We start from the raw sequence: 20,612 nt of genomic DNA on the forward strand, positions 1-20,612 counted from the left end.
AAATAATAATAATTCCAGTTACACTTTAAAATCACCTCTATGGAGTCTGATTAACTTCACATAAAGCTATGGCTTTCCTTGGGGAATTTTCTTAATATTTTCAGTCAAGAGAAAGATACTAAAAATAACTCCAGAGCCTAAACATCCAAATAGTTTATTAACCTTGGTCTAAATTACAGGAAATTAAATACTTACGGTTCAATGGGTCCAACTTGCTTCCTGCATAATGACAAAGAGAAACTACTTTCAGGAAGAGAGGTTTGATCTAAGACTTGACTGCTATAAGTGAAGCTCCTGAACTTACCAATAGTAACATTTTTCACACAGTTTTGGCAGCAGCATGTTCTCCACCACCTTTGTTACTCCGCTGGATGTTGTCATCTCAATATAAATCTATTAACAGATAATCATGGACAAAGAAAATTAATAAATGAAGGATGACCATAATAGGTTTGCAGTTTATGTTTTTAGTGTAAAAATGATCAAAGCACTTTCTTCGTGAAAGTACTTCCTTAATTTGACTTTTTTCACAAAATCTTTACTTCATTCTCATAAATTCTGTTTTTATTCTGAATTTACTGTAATATTATGACTGTTCCTGTATTATTGTGACTTTCTTCCCTGTCTTGTCGTGACTTTTTTCCTGTATTATTGCAACTTTGAAGTAAAACTCAGATCAGACAATGTCGTACCCGGTCAGCAAGCGGCAGGAAGTTTGTAAACGTAGCGATGTTCGCCACCTCATCCATGACCATCATGACGATATGCTTGTCAAACGCTGAAACCTCGATGCAGAGCAGCCGCTCCTCCAAGCCCTCTGGTTCTGGGACAGGCTGGGAAAACAAAGCAACATCTTGGTTTTCCACAAGTAGCTGATTTGGAACCGTAAACTAATGACAGAAGGTGATAAAATGGCTCACAGTGTTGCTCCATTTCATCAGCGTTTTGTACAAGGTCACCTGTAAAAACATAGCAAGAACGCAAAGTAAACATAAACAGGACAAAAAGCAGGAATGACTAGAAGTGTGATTATAATTGTGTCCAAAATAAAAGCCACTACTTTAAAACTAAAAGACTTGCCATTGTAAATACTTGGAATATGGTGCTTACAAAAACTGGTCTGTGCTAAATTGTGAAAAGTTGAAACCACCAGCACAAAAGCATTAAACCAATGTGGTATTTGGCAGAAGCTAATGCTAAAGTGCTAACTTGTTTTCAAATTAAATCTGCCTTTGAAAGAGCATCAATTTAATTTTGACATTATAATTTAATTTAAATGTTTTCCCTTAGATATTGTATTTATGTTTATATCTTGTTATCCAGTGTCTGTATTTTATTTTGTTTCTTGCATGCAGAAACAAATGATGGGGGGGAGGGAAGTCTTCATCCACTTCAAAATAAGAGCGTAAACTTGAAAAATTAACAGCTGAATAAAAACTTCACAGATGTCAAACTTTCTTAAACTGAAAGATTACAAAACAACCAAGTAAATAAATACTTTAGAATTTATCTGGAAATTTTATTTAGGGGAAGTTAAGTGTGATAAATGTGGTCAAAGATAGCAAAAGCGCTAAACAAAATATTTGTTCCAATATTAGCAGAAATGTGCCAACCACTGGGGTGGTATATCAAATTATCTGTGGGACCTTTAAGTTTTAATACCTCGTCATCTGGAAGGGGGAAATTAGTTTGCACCAAATAGGCGTAGATAGTGGAGCCTTTGAAGGTACTTGGCTTTCTGAAGTGATCTGTAAAAAAGGAGACGCAAGAACGCCAGCTCTGAAAGTACACGAACGCCTAGAGGTGAAAAATATCAGAAGAGAGTCACATCAAAACCATTTTTCAAGAGCCAGGAGAGTTACAGACACTGTAACAGTATTTCTTTACCCTCTTCTGTAGCGGTAAAACCATCACATTGTAGTAGAGCGCGTGAAGATTCTGCTCATAAAAATATTTCCACACCAGCGCCGCTACGTCCTTGTGCGTGTAGGTTTCATTTGACAAACCCGTCAACATGATTTTTGGTTCCATGAAACTTTTCGACATACATTTCTACAGAGATCAAGATAGAAAAGTTAAATAATTATGCAAAGAAAAAAAAAAACTACAAGAACAGGAAGTACTGCAGATTAATTTTCTTCTTAAATCCATTTAAAATGAACAATATTAAATGGAGCAAAACAATAGAGTAACAGAATGCAGACCATGAAAATCTCGTGAACAGAAAAAAACCTCTTACCCTTATCCTTTTTACTGAAGACTTTTCAAAATAAGCTGGGAGTAAAAAAAAAAATCACATTACAAAGTGAAAAAAGTGAATCATACAAACCCAACCTGCAGAGAACCATAAAAGATAAAACGTTAATATTTTAAAAAATTTCCATTTGTATGAGTTTCCCAAATCAGACTGATGAACTAACTTTAGTTTGCTCTGATTTTGCGGATCCAAACCCAGTTAGCTTTTCAGTTGAACTTTCTTACTGAATGTGGTTTAATGAAAACAATTCTGGGCCAAACAAGAGAGGGCCAAAATTCAGCCGTCGTCATGCCAACAGTGGTATTCACCAGGTATTCATAAAGAATCAGACTTGTTTGGGTAGTTTTATTTCCTGCTTTACAAAATAAATCCTGATTTGAAAACTTATTTTTCTGTTTAGCCAGATTAGCTATGCTACAATGCTTACAAGAAGCAATAAAAATTTAATAATTTTTGATATATTTCTATAAAAGTAAGCAAAAAATAATATATTTCTAAAAAAAAAAAAAACCCTGACCTTTAGTGATCAGATAAGAGCAGAAGTAAAAGTCACATTACTATGAGACGCGTTACATTTGTCTGAGATCACCTTACCTGGGATGTTGAACCAAGGAGATGCAGTAGGGAACAAAAAAGGTCTAGTTGTCATGGTAACCCAAAATGGTGCCGTGGAACCAATTGGGATGACCACGTTTCGTTTTGGGATGGCTGCATTCGCCACACAAAGGCTCTGGTTCGGCAAAGCCAGTCCTGGATGTCTTGGTGCTGCAGGGAGAAAAAAAAAATATCTAAAGCATCTTCAAATAAACTTCTAAAAAAATGTTCTCGCCAATCGTTCTGACATACAGCCAACAGAAATAATTTAGGTAATTCTAGCTAAGCAACAAGAAATGTTTGGTCTGATCTAACCTCAGATGGTGAGAAAAAAAAAATAAAAATCTATAAACGTATACACAGAGGTGCTGGTCAAAAAATTATAATATCATAAAACAGTTGATTTAAGACAGTAATTCCATTCAAAAAGTGAAACTTGTATAGTAGATTTATTCGTTACATGCACAGATATATTTAAAATGATTTTTCTTTTAATGTTGATAATTATAACTCACAACTAAGGAAAACCCCAAATCCAGTATCTCAGAAAATCACATCTTCCTCTTCATAATACAACACAGATTTTCTATTTAGTTACGGTCAGGAGAGTTTCCTTGCCAGGTAAGAACAGGATCCTTAAACCAGGCTCTGGTGCTTTGGTGTGCAGGTGCAAGTCGTGTTTGAAAATTCAATTTGCATCTCCACAAATTTGGTCAGCAGCTGGAATCATGAAGTGTCTTAAACATCCTGACAGAAGGTTGCATTGGACCTCAGAGAAAACACAGTGGACCAGCAGACAACATGGCACCCCAAACCATGACTGGACCTCCTCTTTTCCTCCAGAATCTGGGTCTTTAACTTCCAAAGGAAATGCTAAATTTACTTTCATCAGAGAACATAACTTTGGACCACTGAGCAGCAGTCCAGTTCTGTCTGTCTCCAGGCCAGGCAAGATGCTTCTGGTGCCGTCTCGGCTTGACAACAGGAATGCAACAGCTGAAATCCATGTCTTTCGTTTGCCTGTGTGTGTGTGTGTGTGTGTGTGTGTGTGGTTCTTGAACTCTGTTTCCTGCTGCAGTCCACTCTGTGAATCTTCCTCACATTTTTGAACGGGTTTTGTTTCACAATCCTCTCTAGGATGCAGTTATCCTGATTGCTGGTCCCCTTTTTTGCTTCCCCTTCGCCTCTATGAATGTGTTTGAACACAGAGCTCTGTGCACCAACAGCTTCTTTAGCAATGACGCTTGTGTCTTGCCCTCTTGTGCAAAGTGTCAAAGGTCAAATTAAGAGCGTTTGCAGGTGTTTTGAGTTAATTAGCTGATTAGTGTGTGGTCTTCAATATTTAACCTTTTCACAATTTTCTAATTTTCTCACTTACTAAATTTGAAGTTTTCATTAGTTGTCAGTAATAATCATCAACACTAAAAGAAATAAACATTTGAAATATATCAGTCTGTATGTAACGAATTAATATAAAATATAAGTTTTACCTTTTGAATGGAATTACTGATTTAAAGTTTTTCATGATATTCAAATCCACCATCTCTGAGCCCCATTGATACACTTCACTAATAAAGTTGCGGCTTTAAAACTTGATTAATAATATATATTTTTTTACATTTATGCCCATGGAATTGATGGATCCGTACCACTTTTTAAAATTATCTTACCACCTTTTTTTGCAGTCAGAAGAAATATTTGTCCAATTTCTTTGACTTTCAGTAACCGTTACACAATGACCACATTAGTTAAAGGTTTATGTTGTCTCACAAGGAGTCTTCAGTGGTTTAAGACTCACGCTTTGATCTGTAGGTTGATACTGGCAGCCCCAGCCTGTATATTTTGTAGGAGCGCCGATCCTTCAGGAAGCTGTGCCAAACTCCAATCCGATCAGCGTCAAGAAAAGTTCGAAATTCAACAAAAACCTGTAACACCCAAAACAGAATGTCACATTTCCACACAAACATCTATAATCGAGTGTGTTTGTGTTTGTTTTTTACCTTGTTGAGCAGCGGCAGGTAGTTTATAACACTCCCAGACTCTCGCAGCTCTTCTCTGAGATTTTTGGCTTCATTTACTGAGATGTTCTGGATGTAAACGACTTCTGTCCGACTGCAGTTGTTCTTTAGACGCTGCTAGAAAAGATCAACAAAAGAATTGGTTTGCTGCTGTAAATGTTTGAGTCGTGGTGAACCGACACTTTCTTTGTGGTTTTATCTATGTGAAAAAAAGGAATGAGTCAGGGTGCTGTGAGATACTTACAAATCTGGTGAAACTCATCAAGAATTTATAAATGCCAAACTGGAACAAAACAAAATAAAAATCTGAATGTCATCTGCAAACATAGTTAGATTTGTTGAGCTAAACTGTATTATTGTCGACAGTAACATCATGGGGATTTAACTTTTTCTTGATTCAAGCACATCAACACAACTCAAAAATTGCTAGAATTGTATATCACTAATGCAAAATTTTAGCTAAACTTACTAAATTCGAGGGTTCTTTGCGTTTTATGACACCGAATTTGAGCTTGGACCCTTTGAAGAGGATGTCCTCCTTCGATGACATCAGTTTTTGAACTGCCTGTATATTTGGAAAAACAACAAACGCCTGAAAGGAAAAACAAACAAAAAACAAAAGTTATTCACAGAAAAAAATAGATCCCTTGAGAAAGAAAGGTAAGAATGGCACTCACTATTTGAGACAGCGGAAGGATGAAAATTTTGTCATCTTCACACTGAATACCAAACGTCCGGAGCAGAGCGAGGACTTCAGCTTCTGTGTAGCAGCCGTCACCAAACTCTGGCAGGTTCTGGATGACCAGAGTCGCATTGAGGGAAAGCAACTGGAGACAAACGATAAAAAACTTTATTCTAAAGCAACTAACATTTAGGGGGAATTATTATATGTAGCATTTTAATTATTGATTCAATAGCCGTAACTGGGGTTCCCCTTTGCCTTCAGAATGTTACAAATACAAAATATCACCACAGAATTCAGAAAAGTCAAAATCCGTTGATTTCATAGCCACGAATTATCTACAGCAGCAACTTTCTTGGTGTCTGAGCTAAATGCGTGATGGATTGTTTAGCATCATTTTGACTTCTCTTTCAAGCTTCGCATGTGAAATATCAGCTTAGAGAGAAATATCAGGGACAAAGATGCACCATTGTTTTCAAAATTATTTCAATGCTTCATTCAGCTGCTTCCATTCACTGTTGCTTTGTTTTCCTGGACAAATTCCCCCATAAATGTTCACCGTGTGAACTGGTGGCTTCACCATCACTGCTTTGGTTGTAGGGCTGGACAATAAATCTATTAAAATATATAAATATTATGTGATTTATATCAATAATACGTACGAAGGACTATTTCGTATTCGGTGTTGACAATATTCACTGAACTCTCACGACTACCTAAGCGAGGTTGGTGGAATCAAATCATTCCCTCACTCTTTGGTTACCTAGCAACAACTCTCTCACTCTTTGGTTACCTAGCAACAACTTGCTGAATAACAGGCACGGCAGCAGTTTAAGGTTTCGCAACATAACTGTTAAAATATATAAAAAAACAAGAGCTTGAAGTGAAAACTGCGGATAAAACGGTTAAGGTCACGTCATCAGTTTGGTAGTACTTAAGATATTTAAAACTAATAATTACCGATAGCAGCCGATATAAAACACTTTTATTGTGATATATTGTCCAGCCCTATTTAACTTTTGAATTTGCTTAAGGTTTGTACATTATTTCATCGGTTTCTGATGTATGTTTTGAATCAGGACAATAAAGTTATGGAGGTGACAACTACAGAGCCCAAACGCAAATTTATCAGCATAAACTGAATGAAAAAACAGCTTTTCTTCAAATGAACAACCAGAAAAGAAACTCAAACAAAGCCAATTATATTTACTTTTTTATATAAACCATGTTTTTAAATGTTTATATAAACATGTTTTTTAAAAAGTCACTTTTAAACAGATTTCATAAGGAGCAAAGCTTGTTTGAGAATACTTACTTTTGAAGGAGAGACGCACAGAGAGACCCAGCCTGTTAACAAGAGCCAGAGATTAATAAAGAGCCGAACTGGAACGATTCAACAGATATCTCTGAGCTCTGCAGTTCTTACAGAAAACTGTTGTCATGTTCAAGAAATTTTCAATCGTTTCTCCAGGAGTTAAACAAGAATCAGGTGGATTTGTGGCAGTAGTTTTGTCAGATGCAGGAACTTCAGTTGTCACAGCTGAAACTTTCTTGTCCTTAAATGCTAAAAAAAAAAAAAAAAAAATTGTTTATGTATCAAAAAAACTTCCAAGAACTTTAGTTAGTTAATTTTAGATTCAAAGAAAAAGCAGTTTTTAAACATAAAATTTTAGTAACTCTTGTGAATAATAATAATAATAATAACAATAACTTTTTTTAAAACTAGATTAAATTGGTAGTAAAATACTTCAAGTTTAAACCCAAACTGTTGTTTACTTTACTCTAATAAACAAATATTGCAGCTAAAAGTACCTGAGGTTTCTGTTCTCTGCTGCTGGGTTTTTACTGTGGCCTGTGGTCCCTGAGATGGACCAGTCAAAGTTTCATTGTTTGCAGTTTTCTCTGTTAGCGGTGGATTTTCCACGGATCTCACTTCTTCTTTGGCTTCATCAGAACCTTTGACCTCGGTTTCCTCTGTTTGTTCCGTCTCTTTCAGCTCTGTTGGTTTAGCATCTTCGCTAACTTGTGGCTGGACGTCTTTCACTGCTTCTGCCTCTTCCTTCTTTTCATTCACTGTTTCACTTCTCGTTTCTGTCGTCTTCTCTGCAGATTCTTGAACCTTTTCAGAGATACCAACTTGTTTTTCTGATACGGTACATATGGAGTCTACGTTTTTATTCTCTGCCTCAGCTTTTTCTGCCTTTTCTTTCATGTTAGCTTCTGTTTCAGCCACAATTTCCTTACAGGTTTGAGCTGTTTTTGACGATGCATTTTCTTTGTCTGCTGAGAAAATGTCAGACGTTTCTGCAGAATATCTGACATGTCCTTGGACTCCAGGCTGTGTCTTCTCATCAGAAGCAGCAGCAACAGGAAGTTGTCCTTCACTGTTTACAGCTGGAGTTTTAGTCACAACATGTTCGCCGTCCAGGTTCAGGTTTACTGTGATCTTAGCGGATTCGTCGAGACGCTGCTTTAGGCTCTTCACTCTGAAATTAAACAAGGATATAAAAATAAAAAATAAAAAAGGTTCTTCGATAAAAATGTACAACATTTAGATGTCTGATAACACAGCTAAAAATAAAAAAACTCACGATTCAAGGCTTTGGATGTTTGGCCTGGTCAAGAAAAAGCAAAACAGTTTAGACTAGAGGTCATGAATGATACTGGCAAAAAAAAAAAGTTAATCATTTGCTAGAATACGCACCAATCTTTATCAGTATTCTCCAGCACTTTTGTGACGCCGCTTGAATCTGCCATCTCAAAGCAAATCTGACAGAAACACATTCATGCACATTAAAACAGGAAACAATTTATTTGTAAGTGCGTTGATTTAGGACGAGAGGAAATTGTCATGTTACGTGTCTCAAAGAAAATGATGAGAAAAAAGAAAATGAAAAGAAATTTAAGAAATGAAAAACAAGGAAACAAGTTTTATTTACAAAAAGAACAAAAAAAGGACTTATAAACAACAAACGTCCCAAAATGCATCTGAAGCAGCATTCAGCTTCTATGCACAAAAAAATCTGGAACAAACTTCCAGAAAACTGTGAAACAGCTGAAACACTGAGTTCCTTTAAATCTAGACTAAAAACCCGCCTGGTTGAAGTTCCTTTCGAAACATAATCAGTCAAACATCGATCAATATATTTGATGTTTATTGTTTTAACGATGGAACCTGATAAAATGCAAAGTCTGTTACTGGTTTTCACAACTGATGACTAAATTATGTTTATGATGAGGGTTTTTTTTTTATGTTTTCACAAAGTAAAGCACTTTGACCTGGCTTGCTGCTGAAGTACACGATGTCAATAAACTTGATTGATCGATTGATAAACATTATCAAATATTAGTGTGGAGGTGTTTGTGTCGTTGTACCCTGTTGGCGAGCGGCAGAAAGCTGATGATCGGAGCGATGGATGACACCTTCTCCAAAACTTGGATGATGAGGTACACAGAAATGTTGGCCATCACCACGACGACCAGCCGCTCCTCCAGACCCTCCAGCTCCGGAACGTGCTGGAAACAAACAGAGAGTTCATTAAAAACCGGATCAGAAGACGGAGACCGTCGATGAAGGAAGAGAGACTTACAGCGTTGCTCCATTTCATCATATTTCTGTACAGGACACCCTGCAAAAAACAATCAATAAAAAAACTGCTTAAGTTTTATTTTTATGCATAGCATGATGAGTCCAATACAGATGCACGATATCAAAGGATCTAAAATATTCATTACACAGAGAGCGAGATATTTCAAATTTATTATTATGGCGTCCACCCAGAAAAATGTTCTATTCCCAATACAGATCAAAGTCAAAGATTCAACATTTGCCCATTTCCAGTCCAATACTTTAGTAGTAATCTAATAAAAGCCTGAAAATTCAGAAGATAAATATCTTAAAGGCTGGTTTCAGCCACAGTTTTCATTCCTCACTGCTGCTGTTTATTTTTAAGGAGTTATACGGATCAATGGTGAAACTTTAAACTGCTGCGGGGGCAGTTACTCAGCATGTTGTTGCTAGGTAACCACAGGGAATGAGTTGCTAGGTAACCACAGAGCGAGTGAGTTAGTGGATTCCACCAACCTAGCTTAGCTAAAGTCTTTCCTCGGGCTAAATGTCCCAGAAATCTGTGCGGTTCTGGATCGGAGTTCAATGAAATGATTGGATATTCTACTGATATTGATCATGTGTCTATTGCAGTATATATTGTTACTGATTTATTGTCCAGTCCTAGTTTCAATCAGGAGAATCCAAGGGCAGATTTACCTCAGTGTGACCAGAAAGCATTTCCTGTAAAACCTGGTGGATAAACAGCTTGCAGTCTTTGAAGGAAGCTGGACTTTTGAAGAAATCTTCAACAAAACTGCAGCACGACATCCAGTCGGTGAAGAAAACAAAAGCCTAAAACACAATGAAAGCATAAAGTCAAAACTCCCTCATAGTGCTGGAGCAGTCATTCTCAAATTGTTATATTTAGTGGTGCAGAAGAGGATTTTTATTTCACGTCTATTTTTCTTTTTTTATGTTTCTAAATTACAAATAGTCCTAAAATGTTACTAGTCCACCCAACAAAACATATTTTTTGATTTCCATGTGTTTGACATTATTGGAAAGCTAAGAATCCACACTTTTAAGAACCTGTAAATAATTCAAAACGCCCGACTTGTTCATGGTTTCACATTTACTATACAGCACCACCCTTCTCAATAAGATGGACAAAGAAAACAACACGTGACATAAGAGACGAAGATTTTCATTTCAGGTTGTATATATTAAGACGTGTCAAACTCAAGGCCCGGGGGCCGAATCTGGCCCGCTGTAGCATTTTACGTGGCCTTCCCAACTCCAAATTACATCAATAAGTCCCTCTAGCTTTCAACAAAGCTGCAAAATTCTCAAATTTTTTCTAATTTTACTGCAAAGTCTTCTGAAAATTGGTCAAAGATATTGGCTTTAACTGACTGGTACCTCAGCGTTACTTAATGTCAAGTTATAGTCTGTGATCAATACAGCAAGTAATAAAAAGTCACATTTAACATCATATATTAAGGCAAATGTAAAAATTTGTTCCAAATATTTCTCTGTGTTTTTGAAACAACAAAAAACAGAAAACAATCAAAATCCAGAAAGGACACCTATTTATTAATATTTTAACAGGTAAACTAGTTTTATCAATACATGCTGCCTCAACCGGCTCTTTAAGAACATTCATATTTTTGATAAAGACCAAAATCAAGCTGAGTTTGTTTAGACAGCCTTGTATTATATTGTTGTGTTATTGCAGGGAAATTTCAGGTTTGTGTTTGTTAAATGGGTCAAGTGATCCTGAGAAAGCTGGAGAAACGGCAGAGTCTGTTTTCTCACCCTCCTCTGCAGAGGGAGGACCACGATGTTGTAGTAGAGAGTCCGAAGGTTCTGCTTGGGGAAATAACTCCACACCAGCTTGGCGACGTCTTCGTGTTTGTAGTTTCCTTCAGGCAAACCCGTCAGCATGATGACGGAGGCCCCGGGGCCCTTATTGGCCGGTGTCTGCAGGGGTCAAAAACACAAGATTATTTTTGTGATACACAGATTTTTCAGGAAAAATTTGCTCATCATAGATGAAAAAAGAAAATGTATAAATATATATGTATATATATTCAAACCTGACATTTTGGGATGTAAAAAATCAATAAAAACACTTACCCATAAGTTCTTCTTGGTTGTGATTGTGGTGAAATCTAAAAGGCAAAAATACAAGAGTCACTTTTTCATAAATACCAAATCTATTCTATAAAAAGTTTTCACCCCTTTACAGGTTTTTCATTTTTTTATTGCTTGTACAAATCAGTCATGATCAACAAAATTGGTTGTCAAGTGGTTGACCAAAAAAAAAAAAAAAAACCCTTGAAATTAATTTCTACAAAAAAATGATGGATAAAAATATGGAAGATATAATAAGTAACTTCATAAATATTCACCCCTTCATTTAGAAGATTAATCTTTCACTTTAAAAGATGATATTTTTATTTATTACTTTGTAGAAATAGGATTTCACAGAAAGAATTTTCTTTGAAACCTTTTTTGGTGATAAAAAGCCAATTTTGTTGATCAAGCCAATAAAAATAAAAGAGGTTGAATACTTTTTATTCTTTACTTCCCCTTACTTGGGATGATGAACCAAGGAGACTCGGTCGGGAAGACATAAGGAGCCGTCGTCAAGGTAACAGAAAATGGTGGTGTGCTGCCCTGCGGAACACCACAGTTTGTTGCCGGGACAACCGCCCCGGTGACAATGTTGTTGGCATCCGGCAAAGCGTTTGGAGCCATCTTGGGAGCTGCAGGAGAAACAAGTACAAAAATTTAAACTGAAATAAAAATTAAAAAATATATATATGCATGTACTGTATATAAATGAGCCTTACGCAGAGATGTGCTGGTGCTTCGGGGCAGTTTCAACCTGTAGACGTTATGAGCAGGGCAGCGTTTCAGGAGGCTGTACCAAACTCCGATCCGATCAGCATCACGGCCAGACTCAAACTCAATAAACACCTGAACAATAAAATAAATAAAATCCACACACAGCAGAGTCAGACTGAATGCATTTTACTTTAACAAATGCATTCATAGGGGGAGTGTTTGTTTCTACCCTGTTGAGCAGAGGAAGGTAGTTTGTAACATTTCTGATTTTTCGCAGCGTCTCCCTGAGGTCCCGGGCCTCGCTCGGTGAGATGTTCTCGATGTAGATGGTTCTGGTTCCATCATCAGTGACTGGCTGCTCAAGGAAAAAAATGTTCACGCAAAAGATTTTGTGCAACTGTCTATTAAACAAAATACATGTTCTTATATTCATTGAGGATAGTCTCTTAAATGTAAACACCAGTGAAAATCGTTTTTGAATGAGACCAAGAAAAATCATTTTAAAACTCGGTAAATCATGGACTTTTATTTTTTCCTTTACCAGCAGTCAATGTGCAGCGAATAAAGCAATAAAACCTGTTGACAAAACCTGCTGGAGCTCTGCGTGGGTTGCTAGGTAACTGGGCTGGGATTTTGCTGGTGTTGCTAGGTAACTGGGCTGGGGTTTCGGTGGGGTTGCTAGGCTAGGGTCAGTGCTTTCCCATTCGTGAAATGGCTTGTTTTCCAGACACCAAAAACATTAACTTATAGTCAAGAAACAGCTGGGTAATTTTTTAAAGCTCCTGGGTTGTTTTTAGAAGCAGTAGACGACGTAAACCCTATCCTTTTCAAAATTTACTTTTGTATTTCAAGACTATGATTATACAGTAAATAAACAGTTTTTAAATTATGTTGATGAAGAAAGGTGTAGATACTTACAAATCCAACCAGGTCCATCAGAGATTTATAAAATTCAAACTGAAACAAAAACAGAATCAAATCACAAGGATTATTCAGCATCCGTTAGTTTGAAAGTGTTTCCGTCATGTTTATGTTTTAGAGTTAGGATTGAAAGTCTTCATCCAGGTTTTTGTTTTTAACTTTATTTATTAGTGAAAGGGACCAAAAACATCCAGTAGTTTTTATCTAAAACGTAGTGTTAAGCGCAGCCCTTTAAAAAACTGTCAAAATAAAGCAAGAGTGAGTCACATCCTGTTTATGTTGTTAATAAAATATCCAGAAAAAGATAAAAAATTAGGACATAGTTTTAATCTGACAAACCTGCAGGAGCCTTTTTGTTTTCTGACTGCCTTGCTCATTTCATTAAAATATTTGTTTATTTAGCCAGTGAAAATAAAAATAAAAAGTTGGATGTTATTTACAATTATATTTAGAAAATAAAATAAAAAATGAGTAGCTTCAACTTGACATTTTAAGTCTTCACAAAATGAAGAAGTTTTGGACACAACTGTTGTAGCAGAAAGGCTTTTTGTATTGTGACAGAACGGAAAAGTACTGAGTGGGAATGTAACGCTGTTGCTAGGCAACGAAAAGAATTCCACCTATGGCCCCTATGGGGTTCCGTATATTTGCGCCTTACTGCTATAAAAGAAGTTCTCCAGTAATATCACAGTGCTCGCTCTTTAGTGGGTCACACAAACTATGTAAATGAACAACATAATTATTAATTAAACCATAATAAAGGTTCATTACATTAAACGTACTTACTGGAGCCATAAAAATCTTGCTGACGACAATCTGGATGCAGAGTTTCTGTCCATTTAGAGTCAAGGATTCTTTTAGGGAAGCTTCTTGCGCAGCTCGATGATTGGGCATGAGCACAAAAGCCTGAAATAAAAAATGTTGTCAATTAAAACAATTAATCAGGATAAAGATTATGCAGAGTTAAAGTAAAAAAGTCAGGCCCACCATGCATGCTTGAGGAATCACATAGATGTTTCTTTCCACGTATTGAAATCCGAGCAGATCTGCGATGTCGCTCTCAGTGTAACAGCCGTCATGATACACTGGCAAGTTTGTTATTAACAGCAGCCTTGTGTAAACTGAACTAAACTGAAACTGAAAACAAACGGGAGAAACAGAGTTGCACAAAGTTGGTTAGCAGTTCTCAAGGAAGGATGTTTGGATGTTTGGTCAATAAGCCTCCGAGTCTGCTTTATGAGCAATCATTTACACAGTACATTTACAATAAACAAATTCTAAGAGCACTCGTACACAGATTTATGTACAACTGAAGAGAAAAAATATATATTAAGGTTTTCAGAGAGTTTCAAAGACACAGGGACAAAGAAATTTGTTAAATGTGTGGCAGAGATGTGCAAAAAATCTAATATATTTTCTATTGTACCGGAACATGTCGGCCATACTAAAAACATTGGAAAAATCAGAACTTGAAATTGAATACATATGTTAGGAATGGAGAGGTACGGAAGAACATTAGGGCCACTGAAAAAAAATAAAAAGAATTTTGACTTTTCATCTCAGAAGATTAAAGTCAGAATTCTGTGAAAAAAAAGTCAAGATACTAATGAAAAATACATGAAAAAGTTAAAATACATAAAAATAGAAAAAATAAACTACATTAAAATAAAAGCAAAATCTAAAAATTTTTTTTACAAAGATTGTTTCAGTTACTTATTTGATGACATCGCTTCAGAAACATTTTATGGTTTCAGGAAATTTGTTTATATCTGTCCAACCCTGTTTGAGCCAGATGATTAATTTAATTTTAAGTTCATGAATCAGGGGAAAAGTGCTTGGATTTCCATCACCTCTTATCAATTAGAACAAACTTTGCAAATAAAAATAAAAATAATTAAACTTAAAGTGTGGGAAGAACCTTACTTTTGGTAATTTGATGGCATTTCTATCAAGGCAATCTGTAACACAAAGAGAAGGTTAGTAAAACAGAATTAGCATAAAAAAATTTATATTTTTCACTGTACAAACAGATTTCTTACTAATTTTTTGTGGCAGCAGAAGACCTTCCAGCCTCTCTCCGACGGTCAGGGAGCGATCCGTAGCTGAGGAAGAGGAAGAAGAGGAGGAAGAGGAAGAGGAAGAGGAAGCAGCTGGCTGCTGTTTGGACGCTACAATCGGTGTTGGGGAAGCGACGCTGACGGCTGCTGGAGGAGCATCTGTCTGAGTTTTCTGTACACTCACAGGAACTTCAGGGAACAAAAACAACATTATATTTGATTAAATCTAAACAAAAATTTATCAGTTTGTTGCTCTGAATGCTGGTTTTGTTTTATCAACAAACATGCAAAGAAAACAAACAAAATCTGGTGAAAAATAGTGTATAAAGAATTTAGAAGCAACCATTTTCACAGATTATTGTAGGATTTTTGAGGTAGGAGGATAGATACCCAGACCCATTCAATAAGTGATAATATTATTGATTTCAGTAACTCCATTACCAATTATGATGCTTACAGTTAATGACATCACAACATCTAGAAAATTACATCAGACTACAGCTGCAGCTAACAAATATTTTAGTAATCAATTATTGTATCAATTATAATGATGATTATTTGAAAATTACTGCACATTCTGCAGATTTTTCTATTTTATACAATATTATAAATACATTCAAACATCCAAATAACTCAATTTCTTATTTAAAAAAAGAAATTAAAAGTAACTAAAATGCAATAAGAGCATTTCTTTAGCGCATGGTTGATCATCTGCAGCTAAAATACATTGCAGGGTTGATATACTGATTACTGTTTATTAACTGATTAATAATTAGATAGAAAAGGTGCTAACAGGAGATCTTTTTTTTTTGTTTTGTTTTTTATACAGAATTTTAACTGGATGAAACTAACATTACATCACTTGAGAAGTTTTGGGTAGAACATATTTACAGATTTTTAGCTTAATTAAAACATGTTTAATTAAAGTTACTCAAGTAAATGTAACTAGTTACAACCCACGTCTGTAAACAAGAATCATCTGGATATATATTCTAATTGATTTCATATTACTGTATAAATTGATACGGTTTAAATGCTTGTTCAGGAAATCTTTCAACTTCTAGTTTGTAAACATTTGGACTCTCGGCACCTTTTGCTCCAGGTTTGGAAACTGATGAAGCTTTTTTAGCAGACGCCTTAGAGAAACAACGAAGGTTGCAGATCATCTTTTTACAGCACTGCACACGCTTCCTGAAGTCCTTCGAACTGTAATAAAACATTAAACATTTGACTAATGCAAAATATAACCTTATTTTTATAGAGGGAGAAAGAAAATTGTACAAATCTGAGTAATTGCATGAAAAAATAGTTCTTAGAAGTTAAACGTGACAAACATGAATCAATCAATCAAACTTTATTTGTATAGCACATTTCAGCAGCAAGACTTTTCAAAGTGCTTTACGTCAAATCAAACACAGAAACACAATGCAACATAGAATCAATAATCAAAACAGAACACTAAGTCAGATTCTGTCAATAAATTTATAATTGATTACGTTTCGAATACAACTCTAAACAAGTGGGTTTTTAGTTGAGATTTAAAGGAAGTCAGTGTTTCAGCTGTTTTACAGTTTTCTGGAAGTTTGCTCCAGAAAACTTGTGCATAGAAGCTAAATGCTGCTTCTCCTCGTTTGGTTCTGGTTCCGGGGATGCAGAGCAGAACCAGAACCAGAAGACCTGAGAGTTCTGAAAGGTTGATACAACAGCAGCAGATCTTTAATGTATTGTGGTGCTAAACCATTCAGTGATTTATAAACTAGCAACAGTATTTTAAAGTCTATTCTTTGAGCGACAGGTAGCCAGTGGAGGGACTTTAAAACTGGTGTTATGTGCTCTATCTTCCTGGTTTTAGTTAGAACGCGAGCAGCAGCATTCTGGATCAGCTGCAGCTGTTTGATTGATTTGTTGGACAGACCTGTGAAGACGCCGTTACAATAATAAATACGACTGAAGATAAATGCATGGATGAGTTTCTCTAGATCTGGCTGAGACATTAGTCCTTTAATCCTGGAAATGTTCTTCAGGTGATAGAAGGCCGACTTTGTAACTGTCTTTATGTGGCTCTGAAGGTTCAGGTCAGAGTCCATCACTACTCCCAGGTTTCGGGCCTGATTGCTGGTTTTTAGTTGTAATAACTGAAGCTGTGCACTGACTCTAGATCTATAACTCTTGATCTATAACTCTAGATCTATAACTCTAGATCGTTCCTCTTTAGGTCCAAAAATAACAACTTCAGTTTTGTTTCTGTTCAGCTGGAGAAAGTTTTGGCACATCCACACATTTATCTGTTCTAAGCATCTGTTCAGTGATTGGATAGGGTCAAAGGTCACCTGGTGACATTGTAATGTAGAGCTGTGTGTCATCTGCATAGTTATGGTAGCTAATATTATTTCCTGTTATAACCTTAGCTAGTGGGAGCATATAAATATTGAATAAGAGGGGTCCTACGATTGAACCTTGGGGTACCCCACATATGACCTCTGACCTCTTTGATGAGAAGTTTCCAATTGAAACAAAGAAATCCCTGTTCTTTACACAAGAGTGTCAAAGCTTGTTCCATTTTGAATGTATTTCTGCCCAGCAGCTCATCTTTGTATTGTTAACCCCCGGAAAAATGCTCTACGAGTGTGGTTTCCTGTAACTGCTTATTCACTTCACACACCTTGGTCAGCAGCCAGGTGTCTGTACAAAGATAAGTTTCTGGGCAGAAATACGTTTAAAAGATGGAAGAAGCTGTGACACCTGTAAGCTGAAATACAAAAACCTGCATTTTATGGTTGGTGTTTCCTGTCAACGTCTTCCTCCAAGAGGAAAGTGTAGCTCTGAGCAGAGAGCCATCTTAACCTTAATAAGAAGGACGTGTATAATAAAAATATACTTAATTGAATGAATAACCTGGTTAATAAAAAATAATAACAGTGAAAATAATTATTTTGGTTAACAGTACAAATTCCAGGAATTGTTTTTGCACCATCTATGCATCTAAAGATGTGTATAAAAACTGATATTCTGCATGATGTATTGAGAGAGTTTGTCTGATAGTGTCTGGCTGCACACATCCTCTCTCCTGTGCAGGTTGTTCTTTAATAAAGCTGTGTTTTTGTTTCATTTCCACAAGTAGCGTTGATCTAAAAGTTCACCTCAAAGTTCACCTCCAGGCGTTTAATCTTCAGTTCTATAGACTGAAGTCATTGTATAATACTGCTAATGTCCCTGGGTTCAGCCGGAGGCATTTTGCCCTGATTCAACTTGGAGATGAAGAAAAGTAAGGTAAAAATAAAAGTAAGAAAATCCCCCAGTCCTTTAGGTTTGAAGCAATCCAGTTATGATGTCGATAACGTAAATAAAACCATAAAAACTGTGACTTTAAAAATAACTTACAGGGAAAGTTATCAGTAAGGACGAGAGAGGGCAGGATAAGCCAAGTTCCTCCTTAAAAACTAAATTTAGTTTTTAAGTTTATTTTAGCAAACTTTTTAAAGGCCAACCCATTTCCTACTGTTACTATTTTTGAATGTTAAGAAACTCAGAAGAAAGTAGAGAATACTCACGACTCAACACGTCCAACTCTGCTCCTGTTGAGCAAAAAAAGTCAGATAAACAATAAAAAAATTGAAAAGTTGGTGCTTTTTATACATTTACAATGAAATATTTATGGTGGGTCAAGTGAAAAAGTGAAGTGAAAAATAAACAAAAAACCCCCCCCAAAAAAACGAAACAAATTTTTAAAATAGATTTTTCTGTTAAAGATGTTTTTTAAGATGGCATTTGTCCAAAATTACAAAAACACTGAAAAAAAAAAAATCCAACATCACATTTTAACAAGTGAACACACCGAATCTAACAAAACTTTTCAACGTGACGATTCAAAATATATCTACGATCAACATGAGCAACGATTTAAAAATCTGTTGCTGTTAGGGCTGCGGGAGAACAAGAGAGAGCAAGACTTTCAAGAACGGCAAACTTCCAACTTTATTTGCTAAAGTCAGTTTTAAATGTTAACTCTTAGATTATTTTCTTTTAAAAAAATGTTTTCTAATGTTAAAATTATGTTAAGGAAAAGAAGACAGAACAGTAATGTTTTTTTTTTATTCATCAACAATTATTCTACTAAAAAGTCTCCATAACTCTCCAACTTTAGTAGAAGTGTAAGTATTTCCATTTTCTTCACTGTTTTCTTTTCAAAACATACCAGATCCTGTGTGTTGATGACTCCTTTCTGGAGGCCATTTCCTCCACCACCTTCTTCACGCCGATGGAGTCAAGCATCTCAATGCAAATCTGAGGCAAAATAATGTTTTTAATAAACATCTAAACAGAACATTATGTAGAAAAAAATACTGTTTAAGAGCAACTTAATTTTAAAAATGTATATAGTGTGTAATAAATACAAACTACAATGGATAATTCAATAAATAAGTGCCGTGAAATATTTGCAAACTTCCAGTCAGCTAATTTAATAAACCTTGTGTGTATTTCACCAATGCATACCTTCTGTGTGAAATAATTCATAAATATGTTCAACTTGGACTCTAAATAATCACATCAAGCAAAAACTAAAACTGAAAGTTTTATATAACTTGGATGAAAGGGAAAGTTAACTTAATCTGACGTTTCAAGTTCAAAAGTTGTCAAAACAAATAATTTTCCAAAACACTCTGGTCATCACACAAACATTAGCCAAACAAAAGATCTGCATAACGTTGTAATTAAATTAATGGGAGGGTATAAAAGTTATCAAAATATTTTAAACCATTACAAAGAAAGGTCTAAACTGACTAAAGTTTGCTCAACAAAAATGTATGGGTTACAAAAAAATTGACATAGATGGTCACAACAGATGGATTAAAGAAAGATCTTATACTAATAAAAATTGTAATTATCAAAACATTTGCAAAAACTGCTAAATTCACGAGAAGCAAACGGCAACAAATCTGCATTTTAGAACAAATATGACCTCAATAAACAAGTTTTCCAAACATCACATTGCTGTGAAGAAACATTTAAAAAGTAGTTCAGAATGTGTTTGACTCGCTCACCCGGTTACCGAGCGGCAGAAAGTTGACAAAGTTTGCGATGGAAGCCACTTCCTTCATTACATCCTGGATGAGGCGCAGCTCTACTTCTGTGATCTCCACGCACAGAAGCCGCTCCTCCAGGGAACCCGGATCTGCAACATGCTGGAGAAAAAAAACAACAGGAATTTGTTCAAGTGACTCGCTTTATTTCTGTAAACCGCAAAAACACAAAGTCGTTTAAAATATTTTTTAGCTAGACATTTGACATTAGATAAAACTAACTTACAAGTAATTCTTTCAATACGATAAAAGAGCTTGTTTCAAGTTGGGGTGTCCAAACTGTGGCTCGGGGGCATTTTATGGCCCTTGACTGACTTTGTGTGGCCCCTGAATTCCCTTCAAGAATGAATTGTTGATGCAGATGGAAACTTTACATTTACTTAGTTAAAAATTATCACAGAAACTAAAAATTCTCTTACAATTGAACATGTTGGCAATAGAACCAATTATTTGTTTTTAAGTAAAAACAAGCTGCATTCTCCTGAAGCTCCCATCCTTCCAGTGACCTCTAATCTGAAGCTGACTTTGCTGTTTTTAATTACTTTATTAAACTTGACTGAAAACAGTAAGTGTTTTTTAAAAAAAGAGAGATGCCTCGTATC

At 35.7% G+C, this 20,612-nt stretch overlaps 1 protein-coding gene across 3 annotated transcripts in view; it reads right to left on the reverse strand.

Moving 5' to 3' along the window:
* Window positions 1–148: 148 nt before the first annotated feature.
* LOC122820282 overlaps window positions 149–20,612 on the reverse strand; it is a 39,835-nt gene continuing 19,371 nt past the window's right edge. For 2 of the 3 annotated variants that reach the window (XM_044097571.1, XM_044097573.1), the window contains 35 exons: window positions 19,972–20,112; window positions 19,125–19,213; window positions 18,481–18,504; window positions 16,020–16,135; window positions 14,912–15,118; window positions 14,796–14,830; window positions 13,860–14,009; window positions 13,659–13,778; window positions 12,870–12,908; window positions 12,181–12,306; window positions 11,957–12,083; window positions 11,699–11,869; window positions 11,238–11,272; window positions 10,917–11,081; window positions 9,819–9,953; window positions 9,142–9,180; window positions 8,927–9,067; window positions 8,256–8,320; window positions 8,143–8,166; window positions 7,364–8,037; window positions 6,978–7,115; window positions 6,867–6,898; window positions 5,547–5,696; window positions 5,339–5,461; window positions 5,114–5,152; window positions 4,852–4,986; window positions 4,650–4,776; window positions 2,852–3,022; window positions 2,240–2,274; window positions 1,888–2,052; window positions 1,663–1,797; window positions 921–959; window positions 693–833; window positions 305–393; window positions 149–219 (listed from right to left, as the gene is read on the reverse strand). In XM_044097571.1, coding sequence (XP_043953506.1) covers window positions 192–219; window positions 305–393; window positions 693–833; window positions 921–959; window positions 1,663–1,797; window positions 1,888–2,052; window positions 2,240–2,274; window positions 2,852–3,022; window positions 4,650–4,776; window positions 4,852–4,986; window positions 5,114–5,152; window positions 5,339–5,461; window positions 5,547–5,696; window positions 6,867–6,898; window positions 6,978–7,115; window positions 7,364–8,037; window positions 8,143–8,166; window positions 8,256–8,320; window positions 8,927–9,067; window positions 9,142–9,180; window positions 9,819–9,953; window positions 10,917–11,081; window positions 11,238–11,272; window positions 11,699–11,869; window positions 11,957–12,083; window positions 12,181–12,306; window positions 12,870–12,908; window positions 13,659–13,778; window positions 13,860–14,009; window positions 14,796–14,830; window positions 14,912–15,118; window positions 16,020–16,135; window positions 18,481–18,504; window positions 19,125–19,213; window positions 19,972–20,112 — 4,170 coding nt within the window. In that variant the 3' untranslated portion in view covers window positions 149–191. The remainder of the gene's footprint in view (window positions 220–304; window positions 394–692; window positions 834–920; window positions 960–1,662; window positions 1,798–1,887; window positions 2,053–2,239; window positions 2,275–2,851; window positions 3,023–4,649; window positions 4,777–4,851; window positions 4,987–5,113; window positions 5,153–5,338; window positions 5,462–5,546; window positions 5,697–6,866; window positions 6,899–6,977; window positions 7,116–7,363; window positions 8,038–8,142; window positions 8,167–8,255; window positions 8,321–8,926; window positions 9,068–9,141; window positions 9,181–9,818; window positions 9,954–10,916; window positions 11,082–11,237; window positions 11,273–11,698; window positions 11,870–11,956; window positions 12,084–12,180; window positions 12,307–12,869; window positions 12,909–13,658; window positions 13,779–13,859; window positions 14,010–14,795; window positions 14,831–14,911; window positions 15,119–16,019; window positions 16,136–18,480; window positions 18,505–19,124; window positions 19,214–19,971; window positions 20,113–20,612) is intronic. The other variant, XM_044097572.1, reaches the window with a different exon arrangement.

This window comes from Gambusia affinis, linkage group LG18 (assembly GCF_019740435.1).
Source record: "Gambusia affinis linkage group LG18, SWU_Gaff_1.0, whole genome shotgun sequence".
Classification (NCBI taxonomy): domain Eukaryota; kingdom Metazoa; phylum Chordata; class Actinopteri; order Cyprinodontiformes; family Poeciliidae; genus Gambusia; species Gambusia affinis.